We start from the raw sequence: 24,137 nt of genomic DNA on the forward strand, positions 1-24,137 counted from the left end.
TCTATGTGTCTGTTGTTATATCAATAGTGTTTTAATTACTATAGCTTTGTAATTATATTTTGAAATCAGGGAGTGTGATGCCTTTAATTTTGCGTTCTTTCTCAAAAATGCTTTGGCTATTTGGGGTCTTTTCTGATTCCATACAAATATTAGGATAGTTGGTTCCATTTCATTGAAAGATCCCACTGGAATTTTCATAATGAATGCATCAAATCTATTGATTGAGTAGTATGGACATTTTAACAACATCATGTCTTTCAATCTGTGAGCCTGAGTATATTCCCATTTGTGTCATCTTCGATTCTTTCATCAGTGTCTTCCAGTTTTTGGTATACAGGTCTTTAACAACTCTTTGGTTAAATTTACTCCTACATAATTTATTCTTTTTAATGCCATTGTAAATGTGATTGTCTTAAATTTCTCTTTCAGATAGTATGATATTAAGTGTACAGAAATGCAACAGATTTTTATATCCTGCAACCTGACTGAATTCATTTATTCTAACAATTTTTTGGTGGAGTCTTTAGGATTTTCTATATAATTTATAATCTACAAATAGTGACAGTTTTATGTCTTCATTTCCAGTTTGGATGACTCTTGTTTCTTCTTTTTGACTAACTTCTGTGGCTAGGACTTCCAGTACTATGAAATAAAAGTGGTGAGAGTGGGCATCCTGGTCTTGTTCCTGATCTTAAAGGAAAAGCTTTGATCTTTTCACTGCTGAGTAGGATGTTAACTGTGGACTTTTCATACATGGCCTTTATTATGCTGAGGTTATGTTCTCTCTATATCCACTTTAAATATTTACCATAAGTGGATACTGAATTTTGTCAAATGGCTCTTTCTGCATGTGGTGAGATGATCATATGATTTTTATCCTTCATTTTGTTAATGTGGTATATCACATTGATTTGCAGAAGTTGAACCATCCCTGAATTCCTGCAATTAATCCCAGCTGATCATTGTGTCCAATTTTTTTAAGAGCTTATTTATTTTAAAGAGAAAGAGCATGTACCTGCAGGGCAGAGGGAGAGAATCCTCAGACTTTCTGAGTGTGGAGCCCATGCAGGGTTTGATCCAAGAACTATGAGATCATACCCTGAGCTGAAACCAAGAGCTGGATGCCCAACTGCAACTGAGCCACCGAGGTGCCCGGGTACATGATCCTTTTAAGATATCATTGAATTCAGTTTGCTATTTTGTTCAGGATTTTTGCATCTTTGTTCATCAAGAATATATTGGCTTATAATTTTCTGTTCTTGTGGCATTCTTGTCTGGTTTTAGTATCAGATTTTGGGGCCTAAAATATTATCTAACCTGAGGAATGTTCCAAGTGCACTTGAGAAGAAAGAGTATTCTATTGCTTGTGGATGGAATGTTCTGTATATATCTCTTAAGTACATCTGGTCTAATGTGTTAAGGCCGATGTTCATTTATTGGTTTTCTGTTTGGATGATCTATCCATTGATGTAAGTGAGGTGTTAAAATCCCCTACTATTCTTGGATTACTGTGTATTTCTCCCTTTAGGACTGCTGATATTTGCTTTTATACATTTAGATGCTCCTATGTTGGGGGACAGAATATTTACAAATGTTACATCCTCTTGTTGGACTGACTCCTTCATCACTATGTAATGATGCCCTTGTCTGTCTCTCATTATAATTTTTGTGTGAAAGTCTATTTGATCACTAAAAGTGGTCTGATAAAAAGTGGATGTCTTTTGGTTTCCACTTGCATACAGTATCTCCCATCTCTTCATTTTTAGTCTATGTATGAAATATACTTGGCTTATATGTGAAGTGAGGCTCTTATAGGCAGTATATAGATACGTCTGGTTTTTAAAGTCCATTTCAGCCGCTCTTTTGGAGAATTTAGTCCATTTAAGGTAATTATTGTTAGGTATGTACTTCCTGCCATTTTGTTAAATTGTTTTCTGGTTGCTCTCTGTTCTTCCCTTGTTCTCTTCCTCTGTGATTTGATGACTTTAAGTGTTATGCTTGGATTTCTTTATCTTGTGATCTACACTGAAGGATTTTGCTTTGTTACCAGAAGGTAACATTTAACAACTTCACGTGTATTTTAAGTTGATACCAAATTATGTCTGACGACAGTCTAAAGCTCTAAATTTTTTCTCCATCTTTTACATTTTTGAGACCACACTTTTAAACCTTTCTATCCTATCCTTTAATTATTGTAGTTAAAATTATTTTTGTCTTTTAACTTAGAAGAGACTAATCTACTACCTTCACTATATATTTACCTTTCTTTCCTATGAGATATATTCTTTTATATGTTTTCTTGTTACTAATTAGCATCCTTTTGTTTCAGCTTAAAGGAGTCCCTTTAATATTTCTTGTAAGGCTGGTTTAGTGATCAAGAACTCCTCCTCTAACTTTGGCTGTTGTGGAAAGCTCTTATCTAAACTCTGCTGAGTACAGTTCTTTGTTGGAAGATTTTTCTTTGAGCACTTTGAACATATCTCACCACTCCCTTTTGGCCTGCAGTTTCTGCTGAAAAATCTGTCTTATAGGAGTTCCCTTGTATACATACAAGGGAGCTGTTTTGCTCTTGCTGCTTTTAAGAGTCTCTCCTTGTCTTTAACTTCTGACATTTTAATTTTTTGTCCTCCAAGTTTTTAAATTCCAGCTAACTAACATACAGTGCAATTGACATTTTATGTCTTGTGGTGGACTCTTCGGATTCAACTTATTTGGAACTTTCTGGGCTGGCTGGATCTGGATGTGTGTTTCCTCCCAATGGTTAGGAAGTTTTCAGTCACTACTTCTTCCAATAATTTTTTTGTCCCTTTCTCGCTCCTCATTTTGGGACCCCTATGATGTAAATGTCAGTCCACTTAATGTCTCATAAATTATCTTCATTTTGTTCATTTTGCTGCTCTGATTGGGTGAGTTCCCTTACCCTGTCATCAAGTTTATTGATCCTTCCATTTCGTCTAGTTTGCTACTGAACCCTGTGCCTCTGTATTTCTCAGTTTACTGTATTCCTCAACTCTGGGACTTTTCTTTTTGTTGAAATTGTCATTGTGTTCATCCATTTTTTTCTGAGTGTGGTAAGCATCTTTACAACTATTACTCTGAACTCTTTACCAGGTATTTCATTAGTTTTTCTGAGGTTGTGTGTCTTATTCTTCATCTGGAACATAAAATCCTTTGTTTCTTCAATTTGCTTGCTGACTCTGTTGGTTTCTATGCATTAGATGAAATAACCACCTCTCCAAGTCTTGGAAAAATAGGCTTGCATAGGAGATAAACTTTGTGTTCGAACCTGCCCTCTCAGCTGTCTCACAAAGCTTAGTGATTGTTCAAACAGTCTATTGTATTTTCAATGGCTCCAGGCAGATGGAAATATGCCAAGACTTTTCAGTGTCCCAAAGGGAAGGATTTTAGCACCTAGATTCAGGCTAATTGGAAGCCAGGCCCTCAGGCAACAGCTTTTAAAATCAAATATATATAGTTGTGTGAGACCACAAGCATAAGGCCCACTGGCCACCAGAGCCAGGTTATTTGGAAGTGTCTCCCCGGTGGCAGTAGCAAAAATCAGGGCCCCAGATGTGCATCTACCCTCTTCTCTGGGAGACACGGGCAAAGTCTAACGAGGCAGAGGGAGAGTGTAAAGATGGTATCCACCAGCTTTGTTCCCTGAGAAGAGCTCTGCACGTCACAGATCCATGCCAAACTGGAAGCCTGCCAAGATCTCTCCCTTGTGCAAAAATATACACAAAGATGTTCACTGCTGGTAAAACAGTCTAAATCTATCAGGAGGGGAAATGGTTAAACATATTACAGCCCAATTGTAACTAGGAAACACTATGTTGTTAAAGGTAACTCTGGATGTGGAAATGCAATGTAGCCTCACACATGCAAAACATTCTCCCACTCTCTGTGTGTTTGTTGAGTGTATGCAAAGCCAAGGTCTGGAAGGATACTTATGTGATGATCTCTGGAGAGGAAAGCTAGACTGGGGAATGAATAGTGCAATGAGATGGGTATGACTTCTATAAGAATGACTAGTATAAAATCTACTTTTCTCAATATTTTTACAGGTAACTTCTGAACACCTGGCAAATTCCACTGAGGCGTGACAAGCTAGTTGTTTTCATTTTAAATAGTTTTTTTTTAAGATTTTATTTATTTATTTGACAGGCAGAGATCACAAGTAGGCAGAGAGGCAGACAGAGAGAGGGAGAAGCAGGCTCCCTGCTGAGCAGAGAGCCCGATGTGGGGCTCGACCCCAGGACCCTGAGATCATGACCTGAGCAGAAGGCAGAGGCTTTAACCCACTGAGCCACCCAGGCGCCCCCATTTTAAATAGTTTTGCTGAGAACCCTACTGCTCAAAGTTCCAATTTCCAACTTCTTAGAAAGAGATGGAAAATTGGATAGAATAAACTCCCATTAACTGTGATAAGCAATTAACCAATTCAGGAAAAATGTTTCTAGGTCCTGATTTCTTCCCCATTCAGAACCAAAGCCACTTTATTGGTCCCATAGGACATATAGAATTGCTTATTTTGGGGGGCACCTGGGTGTCTCAGTGGGTTAAGCCTCAGCCTTCAGCTCAGGTCATGGTCTTGGGGTCCTGGGATCAAGCCCCACATTGGGCTCTATGCCTACTTGTGATCTCTCTGTCAAATAAATAAATAAAATCTTAAAAAAAAAAGAAAGAAATGCTTATTTTAATAACCCAGTTTACTCCCCTTACTACAGATTATATTTGTCCTGTTTTTTAGCCACTGTAACTACTTGTCTCAGACTGGTGAAAGTGTTATTAAGTTTGAGAGACATGAAAGAATCATATATCCCCACGCTTGAGAGTCACAACAGACATGAGCACATCAACGGTTTTGCCGGGTCCTCCAAAAAACAAATATTGGATTTGGTTTAGCCTAGAGCATTCTTCCTTGATCACAGACTACCCTTTATGGCAGCATATTTGGAGTTAGTTGGGAAAAACTAAACTAAAATAAACAGTTTCTAGGCATACTTCAACAAAAAGTAGCTTTTTAAAATTTCACAATTAAACTGCAAGCTCTTTTGCATATCTAGGTCAGTATTAGCAAGCCCAAGGGCTCATTCATTACGGTTTTTCTCTTTAGCAACACAAAATTTTATTGTGGGTGAAGAAGCATTTTGGAAAAACCATGACCAATAAATAGATTTACCTCCTGCTTCTAACTGAACTCCTGGAGTCAAGTGAAGAAATTCTGGTTTCATGCTTACTCGGGAGCCAGAAATAAAACCAAGCACAAATTCAGGATGCTCCTCTGCCATTCTAACCTAAAAAGAACATAATAGGAGAGTAGTTAATTACACAGAGTAGCAGTTCTACAAGTAAAAAAATCAGCTCTATTAATAAGAAACTCTTGCTATTTTTAAATGTTTTCTCTTGTTTGATATGAAACTCTTACCTAAAATAGGTAATCTTAGATATGAATCTACATACTTGATCCATTAAGACCCTAAGATAACCGCTTCCCAATTAATCATACCTTAAAAACATAAGACTCCTATACTGTGTCCATCTAAAACTGAGATGCCTAGTAATAATGCTTGCAAACCTACCTACTTCTAGAGAGGCTAGGTGGAGAGTACTCTAGAATACATTAATAATGGTAGGAAACCAAGCTGAACATGTATTGCCTACCTACACAGGGTACTGCTCCATATCCAGACACCCACCACGTAAAAAACAGTGACATTGTCAAGAGCTAAAGAAATCGAATCTTTTATACCACATTCCTTTAACATCTGCCAATAACTGATCTCCACCATTTCTATACCATTTCCTCACATTTACAGAAGTTGCTCTAGAAAGTCTGTCTTATTTGGCTCTTCTGTAAGGTTCCTACTGTACTATTTGTGTCACCAAGTATTACCAACAAGCCATGTCTTGTCCTTGAGCCAGACCCAGACTCCCAGAATGCCAAATATTAGCACTGACTCATGGACCCTCGGCTAGGAGAGGTGGGAAATCATATTTATGGTCAATTTAGAGGTAGGGTAAAACGTGGCCACAGGGCCAAATGATTTCTTCACAGCTCGACAGTATTTGAAATACAAATAATAAATTCCCACGTAAAAATTAATATTTTATTAAAATTGCTATTACTTTTAAAATTAATGGTCTTTAAAATATCTGTAAAGGAACTTTTTAAATTTTTTTTAAAAGATTTTATTTATTTATTTGACAGAGAAAGATCACGAGTAGGCAGAGAGGCAGGCAGAGAGAGAGGAGGAAGCAGGCTCCCTGCTGAGCAGAGAGCCAGATGTGGGACTTCATCCCAGGACCCTGAGATCACGACCTGAGCTGAAGGCAGAGGCTTTAACCCACTGAGCCACCCAGGCGCCCCTGTAAAGGAACTTTTTAACTAGATAATTATCCACCTCATTTTATTCTGGTGTGCAGGGGTGGGGGTTTGGGACTAACATATATGGTGTTATGAGAACTTTTAATAATCGGGGGTTGGGGCACCTGGGTGGCTCAGTGGGTTAAAGCCTCTGCCTTCAGCTCAGGTCGTGATCTGCGGGTCCTCGGATCAAACCCCACATCGGGCTCTCTGCTCAGCAGGGGGCCTGCTGCCCCCTCTCTCTCTGCCTGCCTCTCTGCCTACTTGTGATCTGTCAAATAAATAAATAAAATCTTGAAAAAAAAATAATGGGGGTTAATGGAGAAAACACCATCAGAACTCTAGAGCTTTCCCACACAATACCAATCAATAGCAAAGACTGAAGAAAATAAAACTACATTTGGACTGCTGTGATGAGAATGCATCTCTGTGACTTGGGAGATTCTGAGAAACTGCACGTCTGGAAAGAAACCCTTCAATTTCAACACATGGCAAAATGGAAAAAAAGACAAAAAAACCCCAACTATCTAAAGCCCAGGTAAGGACAGGCAGATATTTGACCAAATACTTGTATCTCAATGTTTGTATCTCTTAAGTGCCCACTACAAGATATAAAATGTTATTATCTGGAAACTCTAGCCCCCTAGCATTACTGTTGCCCTAACAGCTGATTTTGGGGGGCAGGGGTTCCAGAAATCTCAAATTTGAGCTGTTTTCTTTCCCTGTCACTTCAAGCACAACAGTCCTGGCCTTCTGCACCCCAGCCCCTCTGTCACTTACCGCTGCTTTTGTGTAGCTGCCTGTAGCCAAGGAGCCAGCAGAGCTCATCTCCGCAATAAGCAGGCATCCCCGCTGCAAAGGCAGGCCGACTTCACTCAGGCCCCGCACAACCCCCGAGCCTGGCACCACGTGAGCATTGACCAGATCTGCCCAAGAAGCTATTTTAAAGACACCACCTGAGAAGTTGAAAAGAAGACAGTTTTCAAACAAAAACCACTAACTTTTTGCCCAACCAACTATAGTCTGCAGTAATCTCACAGAAACACGCTAATGAACCAGAAAAGTGCTTTGAGAACTGCAGTGATTCCCAGGGGCCCTATGGGTCCATCTGCGAAAAACTGTTCATCTGGTGGCTAGTTGAAAGCGCACAATGAGCAAAAAGTCTTACAATTTCTGCACTTAGTTATCAGCAACCCTGAGAAGACTGGTTTTCCTTGCAGGCTGAAGCTTCTGACCACCAGTAAAACACGCAAAGAGAAATGGAACTCCAGTGAAGACAGGCATCTGATGCCAAAGATACCAACATTCTGAAATTCCTCTGAAGATGACCAATGTTCATTCTGCAGGAATCTCTCAGCAATTTTACTGTCCCTCAAAGGTCCTATGTTCCTTAGGTCTCTTAATTTCAACAGGCAACTGTATTCACTTTAAAAGCTAACAGCAATACCCCTAATCAATTTCTGAAAAAACTACATGCAAACCTGTAGAGTTTGTGTAACTTTCACATCAGTTGGTAAACTAAAGAAAGCAATGTGATGATGGTAGAACATCTTAAGCACGGGAAAAAAAAATCACAGACAAATCTGTCCTAAAGAAATAGCTTGAGCATAAGCATGTATTACTTTAAGAAAAATTGCTATCTCTAAGATGCCTTTAAGCGTTAACCTTTCGGGGCGTCTAGGTGGCTCAGTGGGTTAAGCCTCTGCCTTTGGCTCAGGTCACGATCCCAGGGTCCTGGAATCAAGCCCTGCATCAGGCTCTCTGCTCAGCAGGGAGCCTGCTTCCTCCTCTCTGTCTGCCTGCTTGGGCCTACTTGTGATCTCTCTCTGTCAAATAAATAAATAAAATCTTCAAAGTAAAGAAAAAAAGCGTTAAACTTTAACAGACATTTTATCCTGTTATTTAAGTAAAAAAAGCTGTCCTATACAATATTACAGAACTAGAGAATGGGTAGAAAATTAAGTAGATTTTTTTTAAAACCAATATATGCTCTATTTTGAGCTCCCATACAAAAAAGTATACCAATAGGTCTTTTTTTTTTGCCAAAAATAAATATTACAACTTTACACTTTGATTTGTTTTCTGTATCTGCAAGTTTCATTTTTCAAATATTCAGAGCTCATGGGTATTCTGCCAAGGCCAACACCTGTCATTTTTGTCTGCTTAACACCTGCATCCCTTTCTTTTGGCATCAGCACACCCACTTTCTTTGGGGAAACTACTTGCGACCACAGCTCAGTTAAAAAAATTTACAGTTAAGAACCTCGCATCACCAGAAGCATGGCTTATATTACTAAGCTAGTAAAGGTACTCTTTAACCTAGACCTGAGTGATTCATTTGGGATAGGCATGAGGAGTGTGCCTACCTGAGAAAGAGGTCAAAGAGAGAAGAAAGCAGAGCTGAGAGATGGCAAGAAGGCAAGTTCAAAAGACTTGCATTTGAGCTCCTAGATCCAACCATGCTTGACAGGCTCTTCTATGGCTGGACTTTCAGTGATGGGAGTCCATACATTTCCTTTTGTTCTTCAGGCAGTATAAGCTAAATTTCTATTTTTGCAGATTCCTAAATAATGCTTACCTTCATACTGTTTTTTTACTGTGTTTCCTATATCTGCAAATTTCCGGTCTTCAAATATTAAGAACTCATGGCGTTTTGCCAGAGCTGTTAACTCCTTCATCACATCCAGAGTAAAATCATTCAAAATATCCACATGAGTCTTGAGTACGCAGATGTGCGGTCCTAAAGCATCTGCTAGCTGCAACAGCTCTCTGGACTCTGAAATATCAGCAGACAGACAGAGATTGGTCTCTTTCTTCTGCATAAGCCGGAGAAGCTTTGCCGCAACTGGGTGAATCCTAGGCAGCTCTGCACGTGCACCAAAGCTGAGTTCTCCAGGAGCTTTGTTTATAGGAAGGAGTGAATCATTGTGATTAGCTGCCACAAAAACATTCTCCTGAATAAATCTCTTCACTCTCTCAACCATCTCTGCATCAATTTTTTTCTGTTGCTCAAGAATCTCTAGCATTTTGGACAATGTACACACTGAGTGGAGATGAATCCCATGTGCCTGCAACTTGTCTCTGCCTCCTTGCTCTCTGTCCAGCAGCACTATGGCATCAGTGACCTTTAAGCCCTCCTTCTGAAGCACCTCAACAGTTTCCAAAACACTAGATCCACTGGTAACGACATCTTCAATGATCAAACAGGTTTCTCCTGGATTAACAGCTCCTTCTACAAGACGTTTAGTACCTAGAAAAGAAAACATTGTTGACTTCAATTTAAAAGTATGTATTTCAACCAACTCAAGATATATCTGGCATTATAAATTTGGCACATGTTTATAAAGAGGTGGATGATCTAAACCTGATGTTCTGATAATCTATTTTTTAAAAGAGTCTATTTATTTATTTATTTATTTAAGACAGAGAGAGAACATGCACAAGCAGGGGGAACAGCAGGCAGAGGGAGAAGTAGGCTCCCTGCCGACCGAGGGGCCCAATGTGGGACTCGATCCCAGGACCCTAGGATCGTGACCTGAGCTGAAGGCAGCCGCTTAACTGACTGAGCCACCCAGGCATCCCTGATAATCTACTTTAGAGCTACTTTATCTTTATTCCTGATAAATCTTCAGTGAGCCATGATTACCATGTGTTCAGTGTTCCCCTATCTGCAAATTGTCAAAGTTACATATAGAGAATATTTATAGCAAAACTAGCAAATTACTTTATAGTGTAAATAAACACCACTTAATGTGCTTATGATCAAAATTTTAAATATGGAGTTTCTTAAAGCAAGATAACCTAGATCAAGGAAAGTTATGAAACAGTAACCCAATACCATCAATGAAATCATTCCTTTATCCACCAACAAACAAGCACATTACTCAAGATCAGCCAAATAACTGGCCTTTTGAGGAAATAAACACAGGAAAAAAATATTCAGCAACCATTTAGATCCATCACTACAACTTTATGAATTATATAATGCAATGTGAGTACAAGTACTTCCCCACTGCAACCCCCACCATAGACTAGTTACAGATAGACTCATTTTCTAGAGACTTGTTTTCTAGTTTCCACTATCAAATTCGTCTAATATCAATATCTAATATCAAAAATATTGTTTTAAATAGAGAATTTCAAGCAAAACTAGACAAAGAAGTTTAACAAACCCTCTAAATACCTCACCACTTAATTCATGGTAATTCTTCTTTCAGCTACATCCCCACCTCTCTTCCCTCCCTCCGTAATTTTTAGAAGCAAACCCCAAATGTCATGATTTTCATCATAAAGTTTTTTAGAATGCATCTTGTAAAAGGTAAGGACTCTATAAAAAAAAAAATTACTAAGTACGGGACACCTGGGTGGCTCAGTTGGTTAAGCCACTGCCTTTGGCTCCGGCCATGATCCTGGGGTCTTGGGATTGAGTCCCACATCAGGCTTCTTGCTCGGCAGGGAGCCTGCTTCTCTCTCTACCTTTGCCTGCTTATGCTTGCTCTCTCTCACAAATAAACAAACAAAAATCTTAAAAAAAAAGAAAAGATACTGTCACACCAGCATAAAACAAAAAACCCCATTAATTCCTTAATGTCACCAAATAAGTCAGTTCCAATATTTTTAGATTGATTTGTTTTTATTTGTTTTTTTTTTTTTTTTTTTTTTTTTTTTTTTTAAAGATTTTTATTTATTTATTTGACACAGAGAGAGATCACAAGTAGGCAGAGAGGCAGGCAGAGAGAGAGGAAGAAGCAGACTCCCTGCTGAGCAGAGAGCCCGATGCAGGGGCTTGATCCCAGGACCCTGAGATCATGACCCGAGCCGAAGGCAGAGGCTTTAACCCACTGAGCCACCCAGGCGCCCCTATTTGTTTTTTTTTTTTTAAGTAATCTCTAGACCTAACATGGGGCTCAAACTCACAACCCCCAAGGTCGAGTCCCATGCTCCTTTAAGCCAGCCAGGTGCCCCTAGACTGATTTGTTTTTAAAGCAAACTCACATGTACAAAACACACACCTTATAACCTACTGCCAAGGACCCATGAAAATATCATCTTCCTTTAGAGAATTTTATGTGGCATTTCTCTTTATGCAGTTTAAATTACAAACATACAGGGCGCCTGGGTGGCTCAGTGGGTTAAGGCCTCTGCCTTCGGCTCAGGTCACGATCCCAGGGTCCTGAGATCGAGCCCCACATTGGGCTCTCTGCTCAGCAGGGAGCCTGCTTCTACCTCTCTCTCTGCCTGCTTCTCTGTCTACTTGTGATCTCTGTCTGTTGAAAAAATAAATAAAATCTGTCGAAAAAATAAATAAAATCTTAAAAATAAAAAGTTACAAACATACCAGGAAAGTATGTACTCTTAGAACATTCTGCTGCCAAGAGAAGGACTGGTTAAAAACGTTAGGTTTAACAGATACAGTACAAAAAAAAAGCACTTTTTAATATTGTTTATTCAATATAAAACATTTTACCCCTAGAATCTAAAGGGAGGGAAGGTGATTTACAGTAACAGTTAACCAATTCTAAAGGACCTATGAAGAATATCCAAGGCGACTTTAGCAAACATCAGTCAGTGCCTAGAAGAAAAAACTCCAACATTATCAGGTTATGTATCAACTTAGAGCTTAAAATACTTTTACCATAATCCTTTGTTTCTTTCCTTCTAATAAGCATTGGTATTTGGTTGGTTGAACAGATAACTGTAGCCAACGGTAAAGCTGTATAAGGTACTCCACACACAGTGTCAAAATTGATGCCTGCATTTTGGGCAGTTTGAAATAAAATATCGGCAACCTATAAAAAAATGAACACATAAACTATATATTATTATCTTAAATGGTGTGTATAAATCATGTTAACATAACATTAAAGACAGTAATAAACCAAAAGCAGGTAGACTCAAACTTGATCAGAAAAATATGTATGCCTTTTTGTTACATGACCCTCTATAAATCCCAGTTTGCAAATATAAAAACGTAAGAATGCCTTGCCTAGACAACTCAGGGTCTGCTCTAAGGGCAACACAGAATGTTGACCCCAAAGACTAAGAATGGCTCCCAATTTCCCTTAGTAATTTATTATGATGTGACTATCTAACCTTTCTGTATACCTGCTACGTTTTCTGCCTGAAAGAAGTCTTTATTGAAAAGTTTCAGGGGGTGCCTAAGTGGCTCAGTCTGCTTGTTCAGTCATTGAGTGTCTGCTTTCCACTCAGGTCATGATCCCAGGGTCCTGGGATCCAGCACCACATTGGATACCTGCTCAGTGGGGAGCCTGCTTCTCCCTCTCCCCCTGCTTGTGTTCCCTCTCTCACGGTCAATCTCTGTCAAATAAAGAAATAAAATCTTAAAAAAAAAAAAAAGAAAAATTTCGGGGTGCCTGGATAGCTCAATCAGCTAAGCAACTGCCTTGGGCTGAGGTCATGATCTTAAGGTCCTGGGATGGAGCCCCATGTCAGGTTCCCTGCTCAGCGGGAAGTCTGCTTCTCCTTCTCCTCCTCCCTGCTCATGCTCTCTCTATCTCAAATACATAAATAAAATCTTTTTAAAGAAGTTTCATAAGAGAATACTACTTAATTTGCATCGAAAAAGTAAAATACCTAAGAATAAATTTAACCAAAGTAAAAGACCTATACACTGAAAACTTTAAGACGCTGGTGAAAGAAAGTGAAGAAAGAAAGAAATGCAATGGTATTCCTTGCTTATGAATTGTAAATGTCCACACTACCCAAAGCAGATACAAAGCAACCCCTATTAAAATTCCAATGGCTTTTTTTTTTTTTTAACAGAAATAGAACAATCCTAAAATTTGTATGGAAGCCCAAAAGATCCCAAACAGCCAAAGCAATCTTAAGAAAGACAAGGCTAAAGGCATCATGATTCCTGATTTCAGGCAATCCTACAAAGCTAGAGTAATAAGAAATAGAATTGTGGTATTAGCATAGAAACAGACACATCAGTGGAACAAAACAGAGCCCAGAAATGTACCTATACTTATATGGTCAATTAATTTATAGCAAAGGAGCCAAGAACATACACTGGGAAAAGGACAATCTCTTCAATAAATAGTACTGGGAAAACTGGACAGTCTCGTGCAAAATAATGAAACTGAATCACTATCTCATACCACACACAAAAATTAACAAAATAGATTAGACTTGAATGTCAGACCTGAAACCATAAAACTCCCAGAAGAAAACACAGGTGACAAGCTCCTTGACATAGGTCTTAGCAATGATTTTTTTGGATTTGACACCAAAACCAAAGGCAACAAAAGCAAAAATATATAAATGGGACTACATCCAACTAAAAAGCCTCTGCACAGTAAAAGAAATCACCAAAACAAACAAACAAACAAAAAAAAACACCAAAAACAAAAACAAACAAACAAAAAAAACAAACCCCAAACCAGAAAATATCTGCAGATCATATATCTGGCTACGGGGCTAATACATAAATAACTCAAATACCTCAATAACAAAAAAATCAGCCCAATTTAAAAACAGACATTTTTCCAGAGAAGACAAATTGCCAACACTTACATGAAAAGCTGATCAACATCACTAATTATCAGGGAAATGCAAATCAAAACCACAATGAGGTTTCACTTTACCCTTTCTAGAATGGCTATCATCAAAAAGACAAGAATAGGGGCACCTGGGTGGCTCAGATAGCTAAGTGTCTGCACACAGCTCAGGTCATGATTCCAGGGTCCTGGGTGGGAGCCCTGCAGTAGGCTCCCTGCTCAGTGGGGAGTCTGCTTCTCCCTCTGCCCCTCCTCCACTCATTCTCTCAATCTCTCTCTCAAATAAATAAATAATAAAATCTTCTAAAAAAGACAAGAATAAGTATCAGCAAAAATGTGAAGGAAAGGTAACTCTTGTGTCCTGATGGTAAGAATGTTAACTGGTATAGCCACTATGAAAAACTGTAGGACATTCTTCAAAAAATTAAAAATAGAACTATCATATGATCCAGCAATTTCGCCTCTGGGTACTTACCCAAAAAACCGAAAACACTAATTCGAAAAGATACGCACCCCTATGTTTACAACAGCATTATTTACAATAGCCAAGATACAGAAGCAAGCCAGGTGTCCATCAATAGATCAACAGAATATTACTCAGCCATAGAAAATGAGATCTTGGGGGCGCCTGGGTGGCTCAGTGGGTTAAGCCTCTGCCTTCGGCTCAGATCATAGTCTCAGGGTCCTGGGAGATGGAGCCCCATGTCGGGCTCTCTGCTCAGCTACTTTCCCACCCCCCTGCCAGCCTCTCAGCCTACTTGTGATCTCTCTCTCTCTCTCTCTGTTAAATAAATAAATAAAATCTTTTTTTAAAAGGATTTTATTTATTTGAAAGAATGAGAGAGAAGGAAAGAGCACGAGCAGTGGCAGAGGGAGAGGGAGACACAGACTTCCCTGCTGAGCAGGGAGCCTGATCCGGGTCTCATTCTCAGGACCCTGGGATTGTGACCTGAGCCACCAAAGGCAGATGCTTAATGACTGAGCGACCCAGGCACTCCTGTGGTGTTTCTAGACACAAAGTAGCAGAAAGAGAAATCAAGAAAACAATCCCATCTATAATAGCATCAAAAGGAATTAAATAGTTAGGAATACATTTAACCAAGAAGGTAAAGAACCTTATACTGGAAGCTGTAACTCTGATTAAAGACACTGAAGATGACCCAAGTAAACAAAAAGATATATTGTGCTAGTAGATTAGCAATATTAATTCTTGCTAAGATGTCCATACTCCTCAAAGGGAATAATAGATTCGATACAATCCTTACAAAAATCCCAACAGCATTTTTCACAGCACTAGAACAAATAATCCTAAAATTTGTGTGGAACCACAAAAGACCCCAAATAGCCAGAGCAATCTTGAGAAAGAAGAACAAAGCTAGAAGTAATCACAATCCCAGACTTCAAACCATCCTACAAAGCTAAAGTAACCATAACAGTATACTACTAGCACAAAAACAGATACACAGATCAATGGGACTGAAAGTCTGGAAATAAACCCACTCATATACAGTCAATTAATCTACAACAAAGGAGGCAAGAATATACAATGGGGAAAGACAGTCTCTTCAATATACGGTGTTGGGAAAATTGGAGAGCTACACGCAAAAGAACTAAACTAGGCCACTTTCTTACACCATAAACTCAAAATGGATTAAAGACCTCAACCTAAGAACTGAAACCATAAAACTTCTAAAAGAAAACACGGGCAGTAAACTCTTGGGCAGGGGTTTTAGCAGTATTTCTCTGATCTCTCTCTTCAGGCAAAAGCAAAAGAAGAAAAAAATAAACAATCAAAATACATCAACATAAAAAGCTACTGTACAGGGAATAAAACCATCAACAAAAAGGCAGCCTATTGATAGAAGATATCTGCAAATGATATATCCAATAAAGGGTTAAATAGAAAATATATAAAGAACTCATACAACACAATTCTGGCCAAACAATCCAATTAAAAAATGGGCAAAGGACCCAAATACATATTTTCCAAAGGAAGACATACAAATCATACAGAGAGCCAACATGCACATGAAAAGATGCTCAACATCACTAATCATCAGGGAAATGCAAATTAAAAGCACAAAGAGATACCACCTCACACCTTTCAGAATGGCTATGATCAAAGAGATAAGGAATAGATGTTGGAGAGCATGTAGAGTTTAAATAAAATGGAGCCCCTGTGTAGTGCTGGTAGGAATGTAAATTGGGGCAGCCACTTTGGAAAACACTATGGAAGTTCCTCAAAAAATTAAAAATAGAGATGCTGGGGCGCCTGGGTGGCTCAGTGGGTTAAAGCCTCTGCCTTCGGCTCAGGTCATGATCTCAGGGTCCTGGGATCGAGCCCCGCATCGGGCTCTCTGCTCAGTAGGGAGCCTGCTTCCTCCTCTCTCTCTGCCTACTTGTGATCTCTCTCTCTGTCAAATAAATAAATAAAAATTAAAAAAAAAATAGAGATGCTGTACAATCTAGTAATTCCACTTCTTGGTATTTACCTGAAGAAAATTAAAATACCAATTCGAAAAGAAAATGCACCCCCATATTTACAACAAACAAGGTAAGGAAGCAACCTAAGTGTCCACAGATAGATGTATAAAGATGTAGTATATATACACAATGGAATATTACTCAGCCATAAAAAAGAATGAAATCTTGCCATTTGCGACAACATGGAGGGACCTAGAGGGTATTTACTATGCTAAGTGAAATGTCAGACAGAGAAAGAAAAATACCATATGATTGCACCTACATGTGCAATCTAAAAAACAAAATGAACAAACAAAACAGAAACAGACTCACTGACACAGAAAACAAATAACTGGTTATGAGCATGGAGAGGCTGGAGGGGCTGCAGAGGGGGCTTGGTGAAATACATGAAGGGGATTAAGTGATACAAATTTCCAGGTATAAGGAACTCATGGAGATATAAGGTACAGCATAGGGTTTGTAGTCAATAATATTGATTAAAAAAAACAATGCAAAATACATACCAAAACGTTAAAAAAAAGTTTCCTAAGTACAGACCCTATTGTGTGAGTACTAGTTTATAATATCCTTTCCCATATAAATCATCACATTTTAATGCTAGAATGCACCCTCTCATCCAACACCACATTATTTAAAAAAAAAAAAAAAAAAAAAAAAACCAACCAAAAAAAACCCCAGCAAACTTATTTGAGAATTGCTTAGTGAAGGGGCACCTGTGTGGCTCAGTCAGTTAAGCTTGTCTGTCTTCTGCTCAGGTCATGATCACAGGGTCCTGTGATCAAGCCCCACAGCAGGCTCCCTGCTCAGTGGGGAATCTGCCTCTCCCTCCCTCCACCCCGACCCTGGCTTGTGTGCACTTGCGCTCTCTCAAATAATTTTTAAAAATCTTAAAAAAGAAAAATTGCTTAGTGAACTAGATCAGATCTTCAATTTTTTTTTCACCTGCACTTTTTTTTTTTTTTAAGATTTTATTTACTTATTTGACAGAGAGAGACACAGTGAGAGAGGGAACATAAGCAGGAGGAGTGGGAGAGGAAAGAGTGGACTTCCTGCAGAGCAGGGAGCCTGATATGGGACTCAATCCCGAGCCTAAGGCAGACGCTTCAGGACAGAGCCACCCAGGTGCCCTCACCTGTACTTCTAGACTTGAAAATTCTGTGAGTATTTTTAAGTTGCTAAAGATTTAATTTAATTTCTAGAGTACTAAAAAATTATATTATCCTAGAACTGTTGTCATTCCATTGCATGAACACAATGAGATCCAAATCCAAAAGTGTTTTAATACTGAACATCTCCATTTTATTTTTTTTAAATTTATTTATTGGACAGAGATCACAAGTAGGCAGAGAGACAGGCAGAGAGAGAGAGGAGGAAACAGGCTCCCTGCTGAGCAGAGAGCCCTATGCGGGGCTTGATCCCAGGACCCTGGGATCATGACCTGAGCCGAAGGCAGAGGCTTTAACCCACTGAGCCACCCAGGCGCCCCATGAACATCTCCATTTTATTTTTTAAAGATTTTATTATTTATATATATTTATTACATAGTGATATATATAGGTATATCTATATATAGATATGTATGTTATATAGAGAGAGAGCACAAGCAGGGGAAGTGGCAGTGGGAGAGGGAGAAGCAGGCTCCCAGCTGAGTAGGGAGCTCGATCCCAGGAACCCGACATCAGGACCTGAACCCAAGGCAGACACCCAACAGAATGAGCCACCCAAGTGCCCCAACCATCTCCATTTAAAAAAATATGAGAATGCTGATATGAAAGCTGGAAAAATTTTACATTTTGGAACTCATATTTCATCCCACTGTCTGCACAGAATTTTATTCTAATGCAATTGTTTATACTTAGAAAACTTTTAGTGATCACTCTATCATACTTCTCCACAAAAATATACATAAATTCAAATTTAAAACTGTAAATTTTCTATTAATTCCCATGACCATAAAAATACTTAAAAATGTGTTATCATTACAATTGTTAGTGTGGCTCTAACCCTAATGGTTAGGCCTCGGCCTTCGGCTCAGGTCATGGTCCGGGGGTCCTGGAATCGAGCCCCGTATCAGGCTCTCTGCTCAGCAGGGAGCCTGTTTCCCTGCTCTCTTCCTGCCTCTCTGCCAATTGTGATCTCTCTGTCAAATAAATATGTAAAACTTAAAAAAAAAAAAAAAAGAATGCATTATTCTGTAAATACTTTTCTTAGTGAAATGAATGGTAACCCCCATTTGTTTATGTATCTACTTAACCCACTGAGCCAGCCAGGGGTCCCTATGTTATCTACTTAAACTAAGTATTCCTTACAACTAGGAAGTTAGAGTTTAGTGTAAATTCTAATGAGTTTTTTGGGGGTGCAAATACTGAGAAATTAAGTAGATGCAAATTTCATAATTAAGTAGATGCAAAAGAAGTTCCGTTACAGCTAAGTCTCTCAGTGTTTTCAACTCTTGAGTTAACTACCAAAAATCACACACACACTAAGATCTAGTATCAAAAAGCAATTTTTAGTCATCAACTGACTTGCCAAAAAAAAAAGCCTGTTTTTCCTTAGAAGACCCTTAGTCATTCACCTTCTTGCTACGGAAGAAATGAACCATAGCATGATTCTTGATGGTGAGAACAGTCCAACCCACTTTAACTAGTGTTTCAATCCGTTTTTATCATAACCTCACAAAGTAGGGTTCTCCAAGGGTGAGAATAAACCCTTAGGCAGTGGAGGAAATTCCTATCTTCTTGATAAATCTTCCTTGTGGACAGAAATGTTCTCTAACTGCACTGTCCAATGTCCCACTAGCCACATGTGATTATTTCAATTTCAGTTTTTAAAGATTTAATTTACTTCAGAGAGAGCGTGCATGAGCAGTCGTTGGGGAGGGGCAGAGAGAGAGGGAAAAGCAGACTCCCAGCTGAACAGGAAGCCTGACAGGGCTCAATCCCAGGACCCCAAAGGCCGAAAGCAGACGCTTAACCAATTTAGCCACCCAGGTGCCGGGATTATTTCAATTTTAAAATTCTTAATGCCCAGTATTCACATGTGGTTAAGTAGCAACTCTACTGGACACCACATTCAGACCCTTCTATTCACTATGGTCAGCAGTTCTGACCGGCAGCTTCTTAGAAAGACATAACCTCAGCCCCTGCCTTAAATAAACTCAAATCAGATTACGCAGTTTAACAAAATTCGCAGGTGATTCATATTTAGTCAAAGATTGAAAAACACTGTGCTAGAAACCTCTAATTTGTACAAACTTTTTCCTTATTTTAACCAAAAAAGTGCCTCCATGAGATGTTTATCCTCTGGCCTTCATTCTTGGTCCTGGCCACAAAGTGCAAAATCAAATCTCCCTTTCTAAGCAAACAACCCTCCCTAACATGTAAGCAGCTACTAAATTCTTTCCCTATCCACCTTTTCCTTTGTCCCCCACATCTTATTTTCTCGGAGTTAAATACAGAACTCACTGGTCTACTTCTGTGCTGTCAACAGTGCTCCAAACTGGGCTTCCTGACTCTTGGAAAGGACATATCAAAACCAGCGTGAGTCAATGAACAGGCTGCTCTCTAGGTCCTGATAAGATAAAGAAAACTCTCAACTCTTCATGTTTGTGGGCCCTGCTCCTGATCTCCCAGGGAAGCAAACCCTCAAAGCTTGGGCTCCATTTCTGCCCAAAACATACACACACTGTACATCTGCTTCATTGAAAAAAAAAAAAAAGTTATATTCCAAACATAAAGAAAAATTTAAAAACCTCCTTGGTTCCCATAAGATTAAAGTCACATAGTCTTCTACATACTAAAAACACAAGACAAAACGTGTAACTTTCTGATGCCTTTCGTCATGGTGATTCTAACTACGTAAAAAAAAAAAAAAGAAAAAGAAAAACCATATATAATCCTGCACCAAATGTTCCTTCCCTAGACCGCTATCTTCTTTCTGAAGATTATGTGTACCTAGAAGCTGTCTTAACTGGACCCCGAATAAAACTCTCCCTCTCTTTAAAAATTAATTTTAAGAAAAGTCTGTTCATTTTGCATCAACGGTCCCCAAGAGCCTAACAGTTCCTGGCCTCTGGGTTTCCCAAATCGACTCCCTAGGACCACAGTAGGGTCGGCTGCCTGCTTGGCTCTTTTGCTCTCACCCACAGCCCAACTCCTTCAGCCTCCCTACTTCCTGGTCCCCATTCAGGGCACCCAACCCCGTTCTTCCCTTTCCCGGGGTGGCTACCTGACTCAGAAGACGCGGTCGAGACACGATGCCACGCAGATCGATGTAAACGGGGGAAGAGAGTCCGCTCTTCAGTACGAAGTTCCCAAACTTGAAAGCCTGCACGTCGTACAGACCCGTGACCAATGACCCCAAAGCTGCTTCCGCGGCTGCCATCTCCACGCGCTCCCGGGCCTGTTCTAAACTCCAAAGCGCGCCAGGTTTCCGGCGCCTCGAAGGCGTCACCCAAGGAAGCCCCGCCTCTTCCGCCGCCTCTTCCACCACCTCTTCCGGCGGCCTCGGGGCTCGCAGGGCCCAGCTCCGGACTTTGAGGGGCATGGAGTGTCTGCTGGCGGAAGGGCTCCGCGCGTAGTGCCTGGTGTTTCGGCCTGCTGCCTGTGGATCGGGTGGCTGGAGTTCAAAGCTCCGAATACCTAGATTACCTCCGAGTCCCAAAGCCGAGCCTCTCAAGAGAGGTTGTGTAAATCCTGCCCGTTTTCTAGCTCAGTGCCCCCTTAATTATCTACTGCCCGGCGCAGCCTGTAGTTATTTGCCAGTATTAGCCACGACTCCCCCTCCCTCCTCCGACCCCGGTTTCACCAAACAATGAGGTCTTTACTCAGTTCTTAACTAGCTTCATGACACCTGGCACATGACAATGTCAGAGCAAACTGCCCACGGGACCGTAAAGCGCTTTGCAGGTAGTGGTTCATTACCTCTTCTGTCGGAACTGTGTGTCCTGGGAGGAGTGTGTTTATTCCCGTTAGAGTAGCTCAGCTGCTTGACGGGTGGTAGTAAGTGTACAGCAGATGAGGAAGGGGAGTAGAGTAGAGGAGGATGAATTGCTCCATATCAGCGTTATCCGGGAGGATAATTTTGCCAGCCAATCTGAATATCCAAGCGTATTTGGTCTTTACAAACAAACCCCTTAAAGTGGGGGGAAATTCCCGTTATGTGTAGAAGGTAATACTTTAAGGGAAATAACCCTTAAAACTGTAGGGATCGTGATGATTACTCATTAAATCGATTCTGATTTCTATATTTCTGTATTTTTGATATCTATTTTTTGGCGAGATTGTGCTGACCCGCCGGTGTGAAGAACCTATGCTTTTGAGACTTGTTTCTTGTTTCAAATAAACGCAGTAAAATTTTGATGAAATAGAAGCCATATGTTAAAACATTATTGTTCTTATTGGCAAAGTAAACTAATCAAAACCCTTCAATCTCTAACACTCTACCTAATGGACACTGTACTCGGAATCAGTCTCATTTACACTTGTGTGGCACCCACAGACCTGATCATGTCTGTATAGGCTGATCCAGACTCGGAGAGCACACACCATGATGCATAAATTTGTCACATCTAGCTCAAATGGCCTGGTTATTTTTTAACAAAGTCAGCACCTGGAATACCAGAATGAAGTTTGTAAAGTTTTATAGGCGAGATAAACATGACACCTGGCGAGGTAGGCACAAGGCAAGATTTATTAAAGGCACTCTCCGGCGAAGTGTCAAGGCTCAGGAGAAGGGGAGCCAGAAAGTTGCACCGGGAGGAGGTGGGCACCCTCGGGCGAGGTTCCTGGACTCCGAAAAGGGGAGTGGGGGAAGTCGCACTGGGAGGGAGTTGGCGGGGGTCTTTTATCTGTTTCCTGCATAGGTATCGGGTTACCTATGGAGACGTGACCTGGGCATACATCATTTTGGCGGGAGAGTCTAGGGTTAAGGAAAGGGTGGGAGGAGGAGGCTGGAAGACGGCGGGACCCAGCGGTTATTTCTATTGTTCCTCCTGCACTCCCCGAGCCCGCCTACCCAACAAAGTTAATAACACACACCTGAGACTTAATTGACTTTTTTTTGGGGGGGGGGGCGGGGTGGGAGATAATGTCTTAGAATACTTCTCCAGGCTACAAAATTGGTGCTTTTTTCCCCAAAGTGCTGGGGGGAAAAGTGTTGTAATAAAAATGTGCCATTTTCAACTTGTCAAAGGCCTTCATATATTTGGAGAAGAGAAAAAAATTACTCTTTCCTTTGAACAATGGTTTTAATTAGAAAGAAAAGAAAAAAGACCACCAGAAATAATATCTTTAGTATAGTGTATTTATAGGAATGCATAACTTGTGAGATGTACATTTTGAAGTTTCATCCATAACTTATAACATTTACTGTAGTAACAACAAGACAGCAGGTCATCACTTTACAACATTACGCATGAGTGATTTTGACTTACAAATAAAATATTTACAACCTACCTTTACAAAACGACATTGTGTGCATACAAAATGAACTGCAGAAAAATTTAAAAATAATAAGACAACCAAAAACCCAGAAGATACACTTAAGGCAGACCAGCAAGACACTGAAATAATTAAGGCTGTGGAATTCTTCTGCACCTTGAAAATATAGAGCTATTTATCAATACTGTGGAGTGATTTTAAATCAATTGTTACAAGCCTGATGGAAGTATGTACTTATATGTATATGTGTAATGGTCCCTATGGGGAAACCTATCCACTTATGGATTAAGGCCCTTTATCTGAGGCCAGAGAAGCCCCCTCCAAACTCTCAAAAGACTTGGTGGGGAGGGGGGGTCACTCAAAACCAAGAGGTGCCAATGCAGTTTGCAAACAAATAATTAATAATTCAAATATAAAGAGACTCCTGACCCTAGGTAAACAGCCTCAGTGATGGCCCCATTATGTCTCAGGCTTTGTTCATTTGGTTTTGTGGACTTCAAAGGACAGCAAACAATTCCCAGTTGAGTAAGCTCGAACTCCACCCATCAGCCCTAATGGTTTTGAATGGCCCTAAATGGTTTTCCAGTAGAAAAACTGACCAACCTGGGCTGTCTTCAACTGGATAGATTTCTGCATATGAGCAAGAACATATACATACATATTATACACTATGTACATGTACAGATGTACATATATCCATAATTTTCCAACAGTTTGCACTTTGATCACTGCCGTTCTCTGACTAGGATCTCATTCTGACGGGTACGTTTAGTTTTTCAGTCTTCACATTTGTCCTAACTACTGGTGTTACTCACCTTCCCCATAGAGCAAGCTGGAGTTTGGCAGAAACAGAAGTAAAAGCACCAGGGCAAAAAAAATCAGACACAGAGATGACAGATATGGCTTAAGTTAGTAAGAGAAGACGTATGGTTTGCTAACTTCAAATTCATAACCACAGTCTCTGAGATCATGGTAAAAGTCCCCATAATACTCCAGGATGTGGATTCATTTCTTGATAGAAGTCAGGCATTGATGGAACTCTTCTTAATGCTTGCTCTCCCTGGGCTAGCAAATTGGCTTGCTTAAGTTGGGACGCCAGGAATTTATTTGCACTTTTTCCCCACCACTCTCCCTTTTTTCAACTATCCTCACCCTCTGAAATAACAGCTATCTGAAGAAACAGTTGATCTTGATCATGTGAATAAAGCAAAACCTGACCGTATTTTAGAATCTCCCAGCAAACAGGCTGACAAGAAAACAGTAGCCTATGAGTATTTCAGACTTTCACGAGTATTAGTTTCAAGAATGTCTCTTGAAGATGAAAAT

At 39.9% G+C, this 24,137-nt stretch overlaps 1 protein-coding gene across 2 annotated transcripts in view; it reads right to left on the minus strand.

Annotated features, from left to right (window-relative positions):
- UMPS (uridine monophosphate synthetase) overlaps positions 1-20,787 on the minus strand; it is a 28,838-nt gene extending 8,051 nt beyond the window's left edge. The window contains exons 1-5 of one of the 2 annotated variants that reach the window (XM_080807633.1): positions 20,599-20,787; positions 12,003-12,156; positions 8,946-9,617; positions 7,148-7,323; positions 5,183-5,297 (exon numbers count right to left, since the gene is read on the minus strand). In XM_080807633.1, coding sequence (XP_080663759.1) covers positions 5,183-5,297; positions 7,148-7,323; positions 8,946-9,617; positions 12,003-12,156; positions 20,599-20,754 — 1,273 coding nt within the window. In that variant the 5' untranslated portion in view covers positions 20,755-20,787. The remainder of the gene's footprint in view (positions 1-5,182; positions 5,298-7,147; positions 7,324-8,945; positions 9,618-12,002; positions 12,157-20,598) is intronic. The other variant, XM_080807634.1, reaches the window with a different exon arrangement.
- Positions 20,788-24,137: the final 3,350 nt, after the last annotated feature.

This window comes from Martes martes (genome assembly GCF_963455335.1).
Source record: "Martes martes genome assembly, chromosome: 1".
NCBI lineage: Eukaryota > Metazoa > Chordata > Mammalia > Carnivora > Mustelidae > Martes > Martes martes.